Genomic DNA, 19,000 nt, shown 5'->3' with positions numbered 1-19,000 from the left:
AAACAAATTGCTGTAGTTTGCCCTTGCGCCTCTTACTGACTGGGTGGTCTCTGTTACAGATTGCCACTGAAGCAATAGAAAACTTCCGAACTGTTGTTTCTCTGACTCGGGAGCAAAAGTTTGAATATATGTATGCACACAATTTGCAGGTACCATACAGGTAATAACACCTGGAGAGGGAGATGGGGAGTGAGTAAGTTTTTCAGTTATCAAATTGGTTTCCAGGAAGACTTCTTTGACTGGAAGGTGGGAAACAGGTGGAAAACTACAAAAAAGGACCCAGTTGAGATGCCCTTATAATTATCAGAGAGAAATTACAAAAACCTAAACCAGAAAGTAACATCTCTGGAGCAGACTCTCCAAGAGTGTTTGACTGATGGGATTGGAAAAACACAAGAAAATACTGAGAATTATTGTCTGGTGTTAAGTTTGGATGTTGCTGTTGTTGTGTGTGCCATCAGGTCAAAACCAACTCATAGCTGAGCCTTCAGCAGGTTTTCAGAGGTAGATTTATCATCGTTTTCCTGCAGAGCAGCTTGTGGATTTGAACTCTGTGCCTTGGGATTGGCAATGCAACTTCTTAAAACCAGGACACTGGAGCTCCCTTAAGTTTGCAGAACGAACTTATTTCATAAAATGAGAAATCTCAGCATGTGGCTCTAGTCCAGAATTAATCCATTTTTTGAGGGGTTCTGGGACACTGAGGTGATGGTGCTTTCTGGGGTTGCATTCCTTCTTCTTTTTGCCCCTTTTCCAATGGAAGCCATCAGTTCTTCCTTCAGTGAACTCATCACAATGTGAATTCCAGTAATCATTGTGAACATGAGCAAGCCCAACCACGCAGTCTTTTAGGAGACTAAATATCATTGATAAGTTAAAGAAAAACACCCCCCACCACCACCACTACACACACACTTTAGACACTAGCAAGAAAGAAAGAAAGCTGTTTCCCAGTTTGTTTTTGTTTTTTTTTTTTAACTCACCATGCCTCCATGTGTTTCAGGATAGACCTGTTCTTAAGCTTGTCTAGGTGGACTTGAGCTATCAACCTTTTGCACAAGGGAGCTTTGGTAATAGTAAAGCCTTTCATTCGAAAGAAATTTCATTTGAGATCCATGGAACGGATGAAAGTAGAGTTGTTGTGACTGAAGCAGTGCTACTTCCTTGCCAGTCAGCTCCTCCCCACACCTACCCAGCCCTGAAGGACCTGTGGAGACACAGCGGGTCCACACTCAGCTGCTAACTGAGTGATGCTGTGAACTCACCCAGCAGCTCTGTGGTTGAAAAACCTGACGATCCGCTCCCATAAAGATTATGGTCTAGAAAGCCCTATAGGCCTGGTCTAATCTGTAGCATAAGATCTCTATGATTTGGAGTTCACCCAACACTGACACAGCACTGAATTCCGTCAGGCTCAGAAATCACAAGTATGTCAGCCTCCATTTGTCACATCTCTAACTCTTGCAAAGAGTTAAGTGCTGATACTTTTCTTCCCTTCTTAATATGCTATTCATAAACTACTTCTGTTTTAAAAATATTTATGTAACTCTCGCTCCCAGGGCCTCAAGGACCAAACTTGCCTGATTTTATTCTGTGTCACCAGGCCGGCTTAGCCCCTACAACTTGTGAGCGTTGGCAGATGTCTTGATAAACATTTGCTGCAGGTTACATATGTGTTGTATGTCCAAAGTGAGAAGGATAGGACAAGAAATTTGCTTTGTTAATCTCCTAACAGGCTTTTACTATTAATTAGTGTTGTTGTTATGTACTATATGGTTGGAACCGACTTATAGCTGACCCTTCAGTGGGTCTTCAGAGGCAGCAAATCGCATGGGGGAACATTGCCCATCTTTCTCCCATGGAGTTGCTGAGAGATTCAATTCTGTGCCACCAGTAGGCCACCAGAGCTTCTGGATCTATATTCCATAGCACATTTTATATTTATATCAGCCTTTTGAAGTGTAATTATATCTACATTAAAGGTAAACAGGTTCAGCAGTTGGACAGTTTTACAACTGGTAAGTGGTAGAGTGAATACAAACTCATTGCTTTGGCAATGTGAGCCCATTCCTGTCTGCCACACCTCTGTGACCCACTGAGAAGTCCGATTGAGTATCCTCTCTTCTTGTTTCAGAAACTCTTTGAGGAAAGCACAAGTCTTTGGCATCACGTTTTCCATCACTCAGGCTATCATGTACTTCTCCTATGCTGCCTGCTTCCGATTTGGCGCCTATTTGGTGTCTCGCCAGATCATGCCATTTCAGGATGTTCTTTTGTAAGTATCAGCTGATATTTATGATTCAACTCAAGAAAGTAGTGCTCAGCTAGATGTGCCTAATGCCTGAATACAAAGACCCACTGTGAAATCTCAATAGATGGTGGTGGTTCAGAGAATGGAATTTTGCCTCTGCATCTCAGTTTGTTACTCTTGAAGCAACTTTATTGCATTTGTGGGATTTAGTAACTTCCTCTTTCTCCAGTTGTGACTCACACTTACTCTGACCTTTCCAAAAGTGTCACTGGGTGAGTGACTTAGAAGTTCCCAGAAGGCATCGTCATTTGGGAAGAGAAGTCTTAACTCTGACCAGAGAGCCTACTGGGTCCTTTGAAAGAAGTTTCTGAGTGGTACAGAAAGGAGAGAGTAGAAAGTTAAGTTCTGCACACCTTGGGACATTCTTGGATAAAAATTTGGTTAAGAGAAGACTAGTTGGAAAGAATTAGAAAAATTCAGAAAAATAAAAATAATTGGGTTGGGATTTTTCTGCTACATTATACCCTTAGTGAGGAGAAAACAGGCCTGAATATGATTATACTTCTGACGTACTCATATATGAAATTTGGAAATGAAGTGTATAGAATCTTTCTGAACTGCTGGATTTGGTAATAGGTAGGACTGTACCCTTTAGAGCATGCCCTCATTAGTAACAGTCGACAAGAAACAAGTTTTACATTGAAACCGGAATCATATATGCATAGCCATATAATTTATTAGTACAATACATTATATTTCTGTTCTATTTAGAAATTGACTTGTGTATGCATCTTTGTTTTCTCAAGATAAACATACCAGACTTAAAATTTCCACTCACTGTCTTAAGTGACATGAAATTACTGCTTATGATTATTTCTAATCTTTGAAAAGATGAAAAGTAAGCACCACTGATATATTTGATGTATGCATTTTTCCCCAGATAAGTATTGAATTCATGAACAGTGATCGAACTTGGGCATATAGGATTGGAAAATATTTTGCTGTCCTTTTATGTGATGTTAAGTCAGAATCGACTCATAGCTGACCCTCCATTGGGTTTTCAAAAGATATAAATCACACAGAAGGAAATTGCCCATCTTTCTCCCTCAAAGCAGCTGGTGGACTTGAACTGCTTGCCTTTAGGTTGGCAGCACAATTCCTTACCATTCAGCCACAAGAGCTCCCTTTGGGACATTTATAGAGCAGACCTTTCTGAAGAGCAGCCCTGCCTTGGTTTCTAGTACTACTGGAATAGAAATACCTTAAGGGTGCAGCTTTAAATAATGGGAATTTAGAAGTCAAGGTAAAAGGCACAAATTCTAGGGAAAGATCTTTGTGATTTTCTGCTTCTGTAGCCCCAGCACTTTTTGGTTCTTTGGAAATCCTCATGCAGCATCTGGCTTCCCTCATTTGTGTTTGCTTTGGTGTCTCATCTGCTCATTTTATAATTCAGTGGTGACATTTAGGACAAACTCATACTGGCATTGCCTCATTAACATAAAGAGAACTCCATTCCCAAACAGGATTATATACACAGGCAGAAGGGTTAGGGTTCAACACATATTTTGAGGGGAGCCAATTCAATCCATAATAAACCTATTTTAAATAGACCCCACAAGAATAAAGGATAACAAAGCAAAGACGAGTCATGTGTATGATTTATTTGGAGCTGTTTAAAATCAAGTCAAAGCAAAGCATCCTGTGCTATTAACACATGCACAGTGTCCAGAGGAAATGATGAAATCTCAGTACTCTGAGAGGATTATCAAATATTACTTGGAGTTCAGGCCTACTGTTGTGTTGTTGTTGTTGTTGCTATTTTTTTTTTTTTAAAAAAAAAAGCATACAGATAAACATGCCCAGATAAGGACAGCAGAGTGGTGAGAATGAGGAGAATGATCAAAGGCAGCTGTGCGTTAAGAATGAGAAGAGTTACCAGAGAGGCAAAGGACCTTTTTTAACAGTGTTCCAGGACTTGAAGGGCTGCACAAGAGGAAGGAGATTTCTCTTCAGTATGGAAAAGAACTTTTCAACAATTGAATTGCTCAAAGAGCTTGCAACTTCCTAAAGCAGAAGATGAAAGCTAGCTCGGGGGAAGTGTCCTGGCACAAACACTGAGAATTGGACTGGGTCGTTGGTAAAGTTCTTCCCAGTCAGGTACACTGCAGTGGTTCCCACGTCAAGCATGAAGAATGTTAATGTATCTGGAGGTCAGAATCTGTGAGAAACTGTTACTTGGATTTATAAAAAAATTCCTTTCCCATCGCTCTCAGTTTGTTTCAGTTCTAAAAAGAACCTAATGTAATTCCAGCATCACTGACTTTGTTCATTTCTACTTAAACAGTAAAGCTACATGCATACATACACTGAACTTCTGTGCCATACAGTGATCATTTATTTTTGCCCACTGGTCCATAGGGCTGTTAGACCAGCTATGTTGAAGGTCGCTAGTCCCAGCAGAGCCCCCTCCTATGTCTATAGATACCGCCTAGCTGGCTGGGACTCATCCTCCAGCAGGTTAACCTGGGCTTGTTTGCACGGGGACAGCAGCATTCTGGGAGAGAGAACAAAGCACACAGAGCCCTCTGAGTCATGGGCTTGGAACTGGCTCCATTCACTTTCAGTACATCCTGTTGGTCAAAACAAGCCTCAAGGCCAGCCCAGATTCAAAAGGAGGAAAATAAACTCCCCTTAAACGGAAGAACTGAAAAGCCACATTGCAAAGGTGGGAAGAATACAAGGGGGGGAGGGAGGATAGGGTGATTTTGTGATCCTTGTATTACACTGATATGAACTGAGAATGAAAAGTAGTGTTGTTTTGTTTCACTCTATTTTAACTGTGTTTTGTAACTTTGTGTAATTTAAAGGCAATCCTCTAGTTGAAGTATCACCTTTTGTGCTTTGCAGATGTTAAGTCTATACACATTTTCTTGGTTTTTGCAGGGTATTTTCCGCTATTGTCTTTGGTGCTATGGCAGTTGGGCAAGTCAGTTCCTTCGCTCCTGATTATGCCAAAGCCAAAGTCTCTGCATCCCACATCATCAAAATCATTGAGCAAGTCCCCCTGATTGACAGCTACAGCACAGGCGGCCTGAAGCCAGTGAGTTCTGTGCTTTGATTGTAACACCTTCTCCCAGTTCCTGAAAGTCTTCTAAAAAGGAAAGTCAAGAAATACATTTTGATTTGCTAATGAGAACAGAAAATGTTTCTGCTCATGGGTTAATTTTAACAAGTGACAATAATGTATATTACCATTTAGTCTTGTAAATTCTTAGGGAGCATATGTAAATAATATCTGTAGAGCAACAAAGTATGCTTTTAAAGGCTTTCACTTATTAAATACTAGCAGTTTAACATATAGTCCTCATGGTATATTCAGAGCTTCCGACCAATTTGCACTGGTTTTGTTGTGGCTAATTAACCAAATTTAAAAAGACCTGGATTTTTAAAAATTCCATGATACAGTCTGATAGCCAACTGAGAAAAAAAAATAATGTAGAAGATGAAGCACTGAAATGAGAGAGGTAGAGAGGAATAGGGAGTCATTTCAGGAGCCTGATGCAAGAGATTTGACTCTTGCCAGGGTTCTGGAGAGTGGCACAAAGTGGCACTTTTGGCTGCCGTCTTTGAACAGGGCACTGTTGTTTCTGACTTTGCCTGTCAAGATGTGGTTGCTCTACAACCCACTGTGCTGTGCTGCCCTTGTTTTCTAAGGAGGAGAGTAAGCTTCTAGTAGGGTGTCTACTTGTCATTTTTCCCCCAACCCAGTTACTGTTCTGGTTCACCCACGTTTTACGAATTCATTCCAGTGTCATTTCACTGGACATAACTGAACCAGCAAGAACCAATTTATAGCCCTGGACATGAAGTTCACTACCTTCTAACATGGTAGAGGAGAGGGTTGTCCAGTGTATGTTTAGTATTGCAGCCATCAGATTTAATGTTGCTCTGATTCTAGGATAAATTGGAAGGAAACGTGACATTCAATGAAGTTGTATTCAACTACCCTACGCGGCCAGACATCCCTGTGCTCCAGGGCCTGAACCTCCAGGTGAAGAAGGGCCAGACCCTGGCCCTGGTGGGCAGCAGTGGCTGCGGGAAGAGCACGGTGGTGCAGCTCATTGAGCGGTTCTACGATCCCAAGGCTGGGACAGTGGTGAGCATACATTCACAATGATATCATTTCAGGGGTTTGTCCACCTAGACACCTGCAGGTATTTAACTCTTGACTATAAGCAGTGATTTTTCTGAAATAACAGTGATCCTGCTTGGAAAACTCTTGTCTCCAGCCTGTACCTTGAACTCTGTCTCAGCAGTGCTCCTCAACTCTCGTCTGTGAGCTGCCTTCTTGCCACCATCTCCTTTGCCTTGGATAGGTTCCAACATACATGAGAAGAGACATAAAGAAAGTGAAGCAGCCAGTAAGTCAGGAAGGACATTAGGAGACACAGTGAAGATGAATGGTAATCACAGAAAGTGTCTAAAGAAGGAAATCGTAACAGGCAAGGGTAAATTCTGTGGAGAAATAGGGTCAGATGAAGATGAAAAGATATCACGAGATGTAGCAGCTAATAGGCTATTGACAACATTTTCAGTTATTCCCAGTGAAGCCGGATTAGTAGGCAACTAGTTCAGTGTGGATGAGAGATGGTTAGGAGGTTAAACTAGAGGCCTAAGTGAATACAGACCACCAAGAACATTGAAAGTGAAAGAAAAGCATCAATGAGAAGAGTTGCTTGAGGGGAGTGGCAGAGTTCAGGAAATTTATTAGGAGGCGAAAACGTGAGTATTGTTACAGCTGTAAGAGAAAACCATTGACTTTTGCTCTATAGAGAACACCAAAATGCCTTCTAAAGAAAACAAAAATGAGGTCAACAAATCTGAGAAGTAAATAATGGAATTGGAGGAATTTATTTTTGTTTTCTGAACTGGAACAGTGAGTGAAGCATCCTGTTTATTCAGTCATCACTCACCAGACCTGTATTGAATGCCTGTCAGAGGCCACCTTAAATAGTAGGGATGAGATGGGAATATAGAAGGAAGTAATGAAATATAAAGGGCCCTGGTCCCATAGCGTGTTAAGTAGCAATCTGCTAACCAGAAGATCAGTGGATCTAAGCCACTGGTGGCTCCAGGGGAAAAAGACGGGCAGTCTTTTCCTGTAAACATTTGTTGCCTTGGAAACCAAACAGCAGGTCATTATGAATTGGAACCTGCTTGAACAAATGGTTTTGGTGGGGTGGTAGGTTAAGAGTTGGGGTGTTAATGTTCATAGCAGTGTTTATTCACCATTGAAAGAACATGGAGACATTCAAAATAATCCTACCACAATCGAATGGATTGAGACATTATGGTACATTCACATGCTGGAATACTACGCAACATGCAGGAGTAATGATTTTGTAAATCACTACCTAACTTGAGAGGGACTGGAGAGCATTATGCTAAGGGAACTAACTCTGTCTCATAAGGACAAATACTGTAAAAGACCATTATTGTAGATCGTGTATGAGGATCCAAAGGGGGAAAGATGAGAGAAGAGGTCTGAGGATGGGTGGGGGTGGTGAACTATAGGATCACACAATTTGATGGGTGTAGGGAGAATGGAAAAAGGAAATGGGAAAAATCCAGTGTGAAAAACAATGTATACAAAGTTTGTAAGTAAACCAGTCTAAAATAAAAAATTCATTAAAAAAAAAAGAGTTGGGGTGTTAACCAAAGGTTAAGCTGGGCAAGCCCACAGCTGCTCCTCAGGTAAAAAGATGAGGCAGCCTCTTCCCATTAAGATTTACAGCCTTAGAAACATGATAGTTCCCATCAGTCTGAATCGATGGACAGCTGTGAGTTTAATAGGATTGAAGGTAAGACATTTTCATTGTTGTTGTTGTTATGTGCCGTCGAGTCGCTTGCGACTCATAGCGACCCTATGTACAACAGCCCTAAACTCTGCTCTGCCCTGTGTCTCTGACATTCTCATCCCGATTATCCCAGTCACTGAATCAATCCACCTCATAGAGGGTCTTCCTCTCCTGCGCTGTCCCTCCACCCTACCAAGCATGATGTCCCTCTCCAAGGACCGGTCTTTCCTTACAACATGTCCAAAGTATGTTAGACGGAGCCTCAGAATCCTTGCCTCCAAGGAGCTGCCTGGGTTAACCCTTTCCAGGATGAATCTGTTTTTTTTTCTAGCAGTCCATGGTACTCTCAATACTCTTCTCCAGCACCACAGACATTTAATTGCATTAAGGAAATCAGCTGTCAGGGACCTCAGCAAGATGTTAAAGAGCAACTGTATCAGTCTAGAGACCAAAGTGTGCTTGATTCAGGCCATGGACTCAAAATTACTTGCTCTGCAACAGAGAGCTGGACCGTAACTAAGGATGACAGAAGAACAATCAATGCTTTTGAGTTAAGGTGCTGGAGAAGAGTATTGAACACACCATGGATGGACAAGAGAACAAACAGTTCTGTCCTGGAGAGGGTGAAACCAGGCTGCTGCTTGGAGGCAAGGATTTTGAAGCTCCATCCTACATACTTAGGGCACATGGTCAGGAAGGAACAGTCCATGGTGAGGGACATCATGGTTGGAAGGGTTGAGAGACAATGAAGGACAGGAAGATCCCAGATGAGCTGGATTGACACAGCTAGAGTAATAGGGGTAGGTGTGTCAGAAACAGTGGCTCAGGACGGGGCAGGGTTCAGAGTAATTGTACATAAGGTTGCTGTGAGTCACAAGCAACAGGATGGCACATAAGAACAACAACAACAGACAATTACTGACTATTTTTGGGTGATATTCAGGATGTTTAACAATTGATAGGACAAACAAGTCTTTCCTGATGGGCAGTGTTTAGGTGCTTAGCTGCTAGCAGGAGGTCAGCAGTATTGAAATCAGCAGCCACGCACATAGAGATGTGGTAGACTGTTTCCAAGTGATTTTGCAGCCTTGGAAACTCATTCCTATGGGACAGTTCTACTCTGTATTATAAGTTCACTAAGTGAGAACCAGGTTCAGTATGACATGTTGTTTTTATGCACCCTCAAGTCGGAACTGACCCACAGCTGACCCTCCAGCAGGTTTCCAGAGGCAGTTAGTCACATGAGAGGAAATTGCCCATCCTTCTGCAGAGCAGCTGGTGGATACAAGCTTGCCTTTGTGATTGCAACGCAGTGGACAATGAACAGTCAGAAGGGATGCCTGATTTTAGTGTAGTCTGCATGGTATAAACAGGGCAGAGTTGCATTAATTCCTAAAGTTAAAATAGTTTTTTCAAACTATAGTCTCAGGGCTCTTTCTATTTCCCTGTAATAATCAGCATTACTAATAATATCTTGTATTCCAAGACAGTTACTGCCTTTGCTCAGTCTACCCTTTAACAGCTGTATAAGTCTCATTACTTATTTTTAACTACCTTTTCCCTAGATTTTCTGTGAATTCTGCTTTAATGCTTCTATTTAGAGGTTAAAGTCTTACTAAAGGACCCTAAATGAAGACTTCAGTGATGTATGAAGCAATTGGAGGAGATACTGTTAGTTCTCAGACACTGATTACGGTCCACATATCACACACTTGGTGAAATGTTGAGCCCGTGATGAAACGAGGCCTGTCCTTACCCGAGCACACGAGGCACATACAGAGTGGCTGCTTTATAACAGCCAGCACTGCCAGTTATCAAGTGAGTCACATGGTGGCAATTTCCTGTAGGGCGTTAGCTGAAGTTAGAGTTAAAAATTAGTAAACCTAGAGTTGGTTCTTAAGAAATAATTAGCATTTGCCTAAGGATAAGCACTCCAAAGGCATTCTCTACAAAGAATAATCTAAGCTGCAGTTTCTAAGGGATTAGTTCACAGTAAAGGAAATACTCACTTATTCCTTCAAGTTGGATCTGACTCACAGTTGACCCTCCCACAGGTTTCTTTGATTGTAAAGCGATTGCTCATCTTTCTCCTGTAGAGCTGCTGGTGAGTTCAAAGAGAAGGGTGGCCGTAGGGTTCGCAGCATGAGTCCCTAAAGACCATGCCACCAGAGCTCTGTAGAAATAAAATTTGAGTAGTAGGACATTTGAGTGGTAGCTCTCAAATTTTTGTGATCATAATTAATTTAGGAAAGGCAAAAAGAAAAAATTCCTAGTGACTTTTCTACTGCACTTATAATTACTTTGTGAAGACAGTTTGTGATAGCAATGTATTAAAATTGTAAATAACAGCGGTAAACAGCACATGGGCAGAAATATAGATTAGTAATTGTATTCAGCAAATACATAAATAAGGAGAACAGAGTCAGTTTAAAACAGTTGTGATTCCATATAAAAACCACTCTAACGATTTTGAGGGAATAAGTATTTCATTCAGGGGGGTTAAAAAATCCACAAACCTTCACACTTGTGGCCATTGAGTTAGAACTGACTCACTGTTCACCCTCTAGCAGGTTTTCAGAGGCTGTAAATCACACGAGAAGAAATTGCCCATCTTTCTCCCTTGGAGAATCTGGCCACCTTTGGGTTTACCTCCCTGCTCACTAAAGCTCCTGAGTTCACTTACGCAGGCGCCTAAGTGTCTCCAAATAATTGTAATTGCTGGAATAATGGAGATAAAAGTAAGCTTCCCTTACTTGAAGATTGAAGAACTGCAGCTGTGACCTCTGGACAGGATGCTGCAGAAATTGACGCTAAAGTCAAAGCTAATCCAGACCTGAAGAGCCAAGATCAGAGGCTGGTCCCTGCAAATACCTTCCACATCACACGAGGAGTTGTGATGATTAAGCAAGACAGTGCATGGAGCCTGCTTGTCATAATGCCTATAGAATTGTTGGTGCTCAGCTATTAATCAATTATTATTTCAGAGTAAATACACAAAGAATAATATTTAACCTTTGATTAATTGTGCTCTGAAGGCTAGCAGTAGGCTTATCTATTAAAGTAGTTAGTCATTTTCATTTGGACATACATTACTCCCCACCCTCACCCTCACTTCTGTTGTTGTTTAAGCCAGTGGCTTTGAAGGAATTTTCACTGATCCTCAGAGTTCCTGATTGTATCCCTCCACTGTCACCCTTGCTGTGGCTAAATAACCACTGCTTTTCTGTCGTACATCTTGGGCTCCTAAGTAAGTTTTAGAGAGCTCTGGTGACATCATCCAAAGCCAGTTACATGACTAATCCAAAGACTGAGAGCGTCCGGCATTTCAGATCCTCCAGGAGCTCAAAGGAGGGTTCCTATGAGTCTGAACCAAGTCAGTGGCTTTGAGTTTGAGTTTGAAGTATGTTTGTGCTGAATAAAGGATTCTTCTAGTAACACATGTTTCATCTAGTTTTAAATTCCATTTATCACGTTGGGATGTGAAAAGGCCCCAACATGCTAACATATTCAATGTATTGCTGAAACTCATTAAAACTTGTTAAGGTAATTCAGATTTATCTGTGATTATGTTAGTTAGGCAATGTGTGTTTTCCTTGCAGGCATCTATGCCTGGAAAAGTGAAAACAATTCCTTCTTTCCTCAGATTAACATTTTTCAGGTGCACTGTTGCATCTAACAAGATCTGTTTAGGCACATCCTTGCATGGTTACCACCTCTCTCGACTCTCTGCTTTGCACTTTCACTTGTTAGCACTGTACAGAATAGTCTCCATGGCAACTGGGCTTGAGACTAACAAGATGATGACTGTGCTTTCCATCCCTATCTCTCAGCTCCACAAACAGAAGCTCGTTTCTGCCGCATGGATTGTACCCCGCCCTTGGCCAGCTGTCTCCTAGAGAGGCACCTGACCCGGTACACAGGATGCAAAGAGGATCTATGGCTTAGGATGCACTTACCAATAATACTGGAAAAACAGCTCAAAGCATCTAACCAGAGTGATGCTGAGTCACTGGCGTCTTTTTTTTTTTTATTAGCCTACAGCACCCGGTATTCCCAGGCAGTCTCCCATCCAAGTAATAACCAGGCCTGACCCTGCTTAGCTTCCGAGAACTGGCGTCTTTTTTTGAGGTGGTGAGCCACTTTCTCACCTGAATGCTAGAGATCTATTGGGTAGGCATACTAGTAATAGTGGATTAGGATTTTTAACAGCAAGGCTGAAGGGGCACTCTGCAGATATCCGCAGAATAATTCAGACAGCCAGATCATCAGAGAAACGGAGGTGTTTTCTTCCTGTTCGTGGTGGTGGTGGTGGTGGTGGTGGTGGTGGTGATGGTGGTTAGGTGCACTGGAGTCACCTATGACTCACGGTGACACCATGAACAACGAATCTGAACCCTCTCCTATTCTGTGCCATCCTCCTCATCCCTGACACCCTTGAGTCCATTGCTGCAATCACTGTGTCAATCCATCTCATTGAGGGTCTTTACTGACCCTCTGCTTTCCTATATATGATGTCCCTTTCCAAGAAATAATCCCTCATGACAATAAGCCCAAAGGATGTGACACAGTTCACCATCCTTGCTCCCAAGGAACATTCTGGCTGCACTGCTTCCAGGACCTGTTTGTCCTTTTGGCAGTCTATGGTATATTCACTACTCTTCTCTAACATCACAATTCAAAGGCATCAATTCCCCTGTCGTCCTTATTCATTGACCTGCTCTCAGGGTCACACCAAATGGTTGAAAAGACCATAGCCTGAATTAGGTGCACCTTAGCCTTCAAACTAACATCATTGCTCCTTGGAGAGGTCCCTGACAGAGGACTTTCCCAATGTAATATATCTTCTTCTGACTGCTGGTACCAAAGATGTTGATTGTGGATCCAAGTAAGAAGAAGTCATTGACAACTTCAGTCTTTTCTCCATCTATGTTGCTTATGGTCCAGTGAGGATTTTTTGTCTTCCTGAAATTGAGATGCAATCTATATTGAAGGTCGTAGTCTTTAATCTTCTGCAACAAGATTTTCATGTCCTCTTCACTTTCAGCAAGCAAGGTTGTGTGATCTGGGTAACACAGTTTGTTGATGTGTCTTCCCCTAAATCTTTATGCCACATTCTTTCTCATAGGGTCTAGCTTTTTGAATGATTTGCTCTGTGTACAGATTGAATAGGTGTGGAGGAAGGGTACAGCCCTGATACCTTTCTTGCTCTGTTTAGACAATAGCTTTCTAGATATAGGTTTTATATGAGACTAATTAAGTGTTATGGGATTCCTAGCCTTCTCAATGTTAGTCATAGTGTGATATGATCCACACAGTCAGATGCCTTTGCATAGTCATTAAAACTCAAATAGACGTTCTTCTATTATTTACTGCTTTCAGCCTGAGTCTATCTGACATCAGCTGTGATATCCCTGATGCCATGGCCTCTTCTAAACCCAGTTTAACTTCTGGTAGGTAGTTCTCTGTCAATGTACTATTCTGTTTTTGGATGACCTTCAGTAATATTTTGCTTCCGTGTGATATTAATTATATTGTTCAATAATTTCCACATTCTGTTGGATCACTTTTCTTGGGAATGGGAACAAATATGGATCTCTTCTAGTCAGTTGGTCAGGCAGCTGTCCTCCAAATTTCCTGGCATGGACTGGTGAACATGCCCAAAGTGCATCTGTTAGTTGAAACATGTTGGTATTCCATCACTTTCTGGAATCTTTTTTTTTTTTTTGCCAGTGCCTTTAGAATAACATGACCTTCTTCCTTCACTATCATTGGCCCTTGTTCATTTGTACTTGCTGATTTTTTCAGTATCAACCTATTATTTTGTTTACAGTAACCATGTATTTCTTTCCATCTTCTTTTGATGCTTCCTGCATCATTCAAGATCTTACCCGTAATATCTCTCAGTATTGCAACTCATGGCTTAAATTTTTTTTTCATTTCTTTCAACTTCAGAAATCCTAAGCTTATTCTTCCCTTTTTATTCTCCAGCTCCAACTCTTTGCATGTCTTGTTATGTCTTCCTGACCTGCCTTTGAACCCTTCTGCTCATCTCTTTGATTTCAGCATTTCTTCCCTTTGTTCTAACTTCTCATTGCTCTAGTGCAAGTTTGCAGAGTCTCTTCTGACATTCATTTTGATCTTTTCTTCCTCTTCAGTCTTTTTAATGGTCTTTTGCTCTCTTCCTGGAGATATCTTTGATGTCATCCCATAACTCATTTGTTCTTTGATCATTAGTGTTCAGTGTCACAAACCTGGAGATTATTTTTAAATTGAGATGGAATAGACTCAAGGTTGTATTTTTGGTTCCTACAGACTTGTTTTTATTTTCTTCAGCTTCAATTTGAAACTGCACATGAGAAACTGATGGTCCATTCTGTTCTCGATGTCCATTTTTGCTTCTGTCCACTCATCCATTTATCCATTTGCTTAGGTTCAGAGTACCTCCAGGAGTACTGAGGATGCAATGTTATGTTTGTAACTGAAAGATAAATGGTTCAAATCCACTAGTCATTCTGCAGGAGAAAAATGGATAATCTCCTCCCATTAACTCTTAAACCCTCACAAACCCAGTGGAAGGTCATCGTGAGTTAGCTTTGACTTGACGGCACTGAGTGTGATTTTGCTTTAGGAGTACATTTTACGAACAGCTACAAATTGCTGACCATCCCAGCATCTGACATCATATCATCTTCAAATACGTGAACTCAGTGATCTTCATCATTTTATCTTTTACCCGCACACCACCAAGTATTAGGAAATTCACTTTCCCAATATCAATAAGTAGTAAAATCTAGCAGTCACTCCTCTACACTCAGCTTCTATTCCATATTTCTTCAAACCTAATCTCCCTTAACTCAAATAAGTCAGATCAGGAACCTGAACTTTCCATCAGTTATGTGACCAGTATTGTCATTGTGGTGTACCATCTGGTCAGGATAGATTCATAGCTGATCCTCCAGCGGGTTTTCAGAGATGGTAAATCACACAAGAGCTGATTGCCCATCTTTCTCCATGGAGCAATTGGCACGTTCGAACTGAACCTCTGTGCTGACAGGCGAAATTCCTTATCATTAGGCCACTAGATTATAGCTAATAATTATTTCTCCTCATCTTCTGGTCACTTTACTGGTGAGATAAGAATAAGGATGTCATGCACACCCATGTTTATCGCGGCTCTGTTCACAATAGCAAGAAGTTGGAAACAACCCAGGTGCCCATCAACAAACAAATGGATAGAGAAGCTGTGGTATATTCACACAATGGAATACTACGCTGCATTGCAAAACAAGGCACGCATGCAATATTATTTAAAATGGGTGAGCCTGGAGGACATTATGCTGAGTGAAATATCTCAGTCGCAAAAGGACAAATATTGCATGGTGCCACTGCTGTAAAATGGGACTGATATCAGGGTTGGGGTAAGACTGAGAAAAACTGGATAGATTGTGTATACTGCACTGAAACAGATGAGGGAGTGGATAATTTAAAAGCGGTATATGATAGGGTACTATGGTTATAACAAGAGTCCACAATTAAGGTTGCATAGTGGAATGTACTTGGGGCGGTGGGAAGGGTGTGGAGAGATTGTGTACCAAGGTGGGAGTGTTCCTTTGACTTTTGAAAGAGAGGAGCGAACTGGGGGGGAAAGGGAGGGCTGGGTAGGGAGAGCAGCACAGCAATGAATGAATGGAAATCCAGAGTCTCTCTAAATGTTCATTAAAATTATTTTAAAAAAGAATTAAGAATAAGAAAAAATGTAAAAAAAATAATAAGGATGTCATATCTCACTTCCTGATTTCAAATCCTACTACACTGCTTTGGTGGTTAAGACAGCATGGTACTGGTACAATGACAGACACATAGATCAATGGAACAGAATTGAGAACCCGGAGATTAGCCCATCTATCTATGGTCAATTGATTTTTTGAGAAGGAGATGAAATCAGTTAAGTGGGGAAACAACAGCCTTTTTAACAAATGATGTTGGCAAAATTGGAAAAGTATCTGCAAAAGGCTCAAGCAAGATCCACACCTCACTCCATATATAAAAACCAACTCAAGGTGGATCATGGACCTAGGACTAAAACCACAGACTATAATCTTAATTAAAGAAAAGCTTGGAAGAATGCTAGAAATCCTAATCCACAACATAAACAGTCTTCCAATTATTCTGAAAAACCTACAACCAGGACAAGACAAAATAGATGAATGGGATCTTCTAAGAATCAAATCCCTATGCACATCCAAAAACTTCTCCAACAGGGTAAAAAGGGAAGCCACAGACTGCGAAAAAGTATTTGGTAATGACACATCAGATAACGGAATTATATCCAGAATTTATAAAATACTTGAGTACCACAAGATTAAGGTAAATAATCCAGTTGAGAAATGGGCACAGGACACTTCACTGAAAAAGACATTCAGATGGCTAACAAGCACATGAAGAATGTTCAAAATCCCTAGCTCTAAGAGAGATGCAAATTAAAGCGACTATGAGATATCATCTCACCCAGTCAGAATAGCAAAATTTAACAAAATAGCAAGCAACAAATGCTGGAGAGGTTGTGGAGAAACTGGAATGCTTATTCACTGTTGGTGGGAGTGTAAAATGGTCCAACCACTGTGAAAGGCGGTATGGCACGGCACTTTCTCAAAAAGTTGCAAATAGAGATACCATTTGACCCAACAATCCCACTACTGGGAATATACCCCCATAGAGACCATAACTGACATCCAAGAAGATATATGCACAACCATGTTTATCGTGGCTTTGTTCACAGTAGCAAGGAGTTGGAAACAACCTAAGTGCCCATCAGCAAACGAATGGATAGAGAAGCTGTGGTATATTCACACAATGCAATACTATGCTCCATTGAGAAACAAAGAACTCATATAGTATTATTCAAAATGGGTGACCCTGGAGGACATTATTCTGAGTGAAGTATCTCAGTCACAAAAGGAAATATAGTGCATGGTTGTAAAGCAGGACTGACCTTGGGGTTGGGAGGAGTCTGAGAAAGATGGGTTCAGTAATGTAAACTGCATTGAAACGGATGAGGGAGAAAACTGTTTAAGAGGGAAAATTATTAGGTATTTTTGTCATGACAGGAGTCCGGAGAGAAGGCTGTATAGTGGAGTGGATCTAGGGGGAGGGATTGTAAAATAATGAAAAATTTTTCTTTAACTTTTCCAAGAGGGTAGTGTACTAGGGGTGAGGGTTGGGAGGGGAGAAAGGTGCAACAATGAATGAATGGAAATCCATAGTTTCTGTAAATTTTCATTGAAATTAATAATAAATTAAAAAAAACCACAACAACAAACATCAAGGAATAGAAGAGAAACCCTACCTGAACTTGAATAAAGACAATATACCTAGCTAAAAAAAAAAAAAAAGAATAAGGGTGTCAGAACATACCCCAGTGGAAGCATTTTATTAGTTTCTTACTGCTCTTATAACAAATTACCGCAAGGTTGGTGGCTTAAAGCTGCATAGATTGATTGTAATGCTATACTTGGGGCATGTTGCTGGGAGGGATTAGTCCTTAGAGAATTACATCATGCTTGGAAAGCTGGAGGCTCAGCACAGGAGAGGAATAATACCCTGGATGAGATGGATTGACAGAGTGACTGTGGCAGTGGGATCAAGTACATCAGTGATGGTAAAGTTGACTCAAGACAGGGCGTGGTTCAGAGCTGCTATTCATAGGATCACTGTGAGTCATAGTTGACCCGATGGCACATAACAACAGCAACAACAAAAATAGGGCAGAAGTCCACAGTGGGTCTTACTGGGCTAAAGCAAGGTCTTCTGAGGACTGTGTTCGTTTCTGAAAGTTCCATAAGTGATTCATTTCATGGCATTTTCTAGCTGCTAGAGACTACTGATATTTCTTGGCTCATGGCTCCTTCGTCCATCTTTGAAGTCAGCAGCAGCCCCTCTACTCTTTTTTGAGTAGCTGCCTACCTCCTATTCTTCAGTTAAGAGCCCTGTGATTGCATTGGGCTCACTTAGAAAAACATAGACAGATCAGCTCATTTACACCCTTAATTCTCTCTGCAAACTAATTCCCTCTTGCCTAGGTTCCAGGGATTAGGACATGCATACCTTTGATACTCTGCCTACCAAACACATGTATCCGAAAGCAGGGTTAAAACACAAGAGGAAACATGACAGTTCTTCAAATCCTATAGCTATGATCATGTTCTCTTAACCACATAAAACAGGGAGGTGGGGGGTTCTGTTTTTCAGTATTCCAGTCCTCTGAAGTCAACCTGAGTATATGAAAGAATGCTATTTATTTTACTGAATTCTACATGCTCTGACCTGGAAGCTAATTTGTGTACCTGTGTTTTCAGGTAATTGATGACAGAGACATAAAGGAACTGAATGTGCAGTGGCTGCGAGCCCACATGGGTATTGTGTCTCAGGAGCCCATCCTGTTTGACTGCAGCATTGGTGAGAACATCGCCTATGGTGACAACAGCCGGGTCGTGTCACAGGAGGAGATTATGAGGGCAGCCAAGGAGGCCAACATACACCCCTTCATCGAGACTCTGCCTAACGTGAGTTTCTCCCAAATTAAGAGCTCCAGAACCATGTGGCATCTTACTGATCCATAGTTTGGATTCTAAAAGGATGCTTTCTGAAGGTAACACAGAAAAATTCAAAACACATTTAAGCATTTGGCCATTTAGCCTAACCTCACTCAATATTATGCTCCCCTTTTGGCCCCTACTCTTCCTGAGAGGAAGGGGAGGGGAAGTATTGGGCCAGTTCAGATTTGAGAGAAAGGAACTTTGTAGGAGCGGGAGAAGTGAAACAGTTCCCCAGGTCCCAAACATCTAAGCCTGAAGCCCTTCCTTCTTTCTTTTTTTTTTTTAGATTTTTTTTT

At 41.3% G+C, this 19,000-nt stretch overlaps 1 protein-coding gene across 1 annotated transcript in view; it reads left to right on the top strand.

Annotated features, from left to right (window-relative positions):
• Positions 1–19,000, top strand: part of ABCB1 (ATP-binding cassette, sub-family B (MDR/TAP), member 1) — a 98,451-nt gene that overhangs the window by 72,585 nt on the left and 6,866 nt on the right. Inside the window, exons 20-24 of the mRNA XM_006891486.1 lie at positions 60–160; positions 2,135–2,275; positions 5,195–5,351; positions 6,210–6,407; positions 18,465–18,671. Coding sequence (XP_006891548.1) covers positions 60–160; positions 2,135–2,275; positions 5,195–5,351; positions 6,210–6,407; positions 18,465–18,671 — 804 coding nt within the window. The remainder of the gene's footprint in view (positions 1–59; positions 161–2,134; positions 2,276–5,194; positions 5,352–6,209; positions 6,408–18,464; positions 18,672–19,000) is intronic.

The sequence above is a fragment of the Elephantulus edwardii genome, unplaced genomic scaffold (assembly GCF_000299155.1).
Source record: "Elephantulus edwardii isolate Elephantulus edwardi_28Jun2011 unplaced genomic scaffold, EleEdw1.0 scaffold00098, whole genome shotgun sequence".
Lineage (NCBI taxonomy): Eukaryota > Metazoa > Chordata > Mammalia > Macroscelidea > Macroscelididae > Elephantulus > Elephantulus edwardii.
This window is presented reverse-complemented; position numbering and strand designations above follow the sequence as displayed.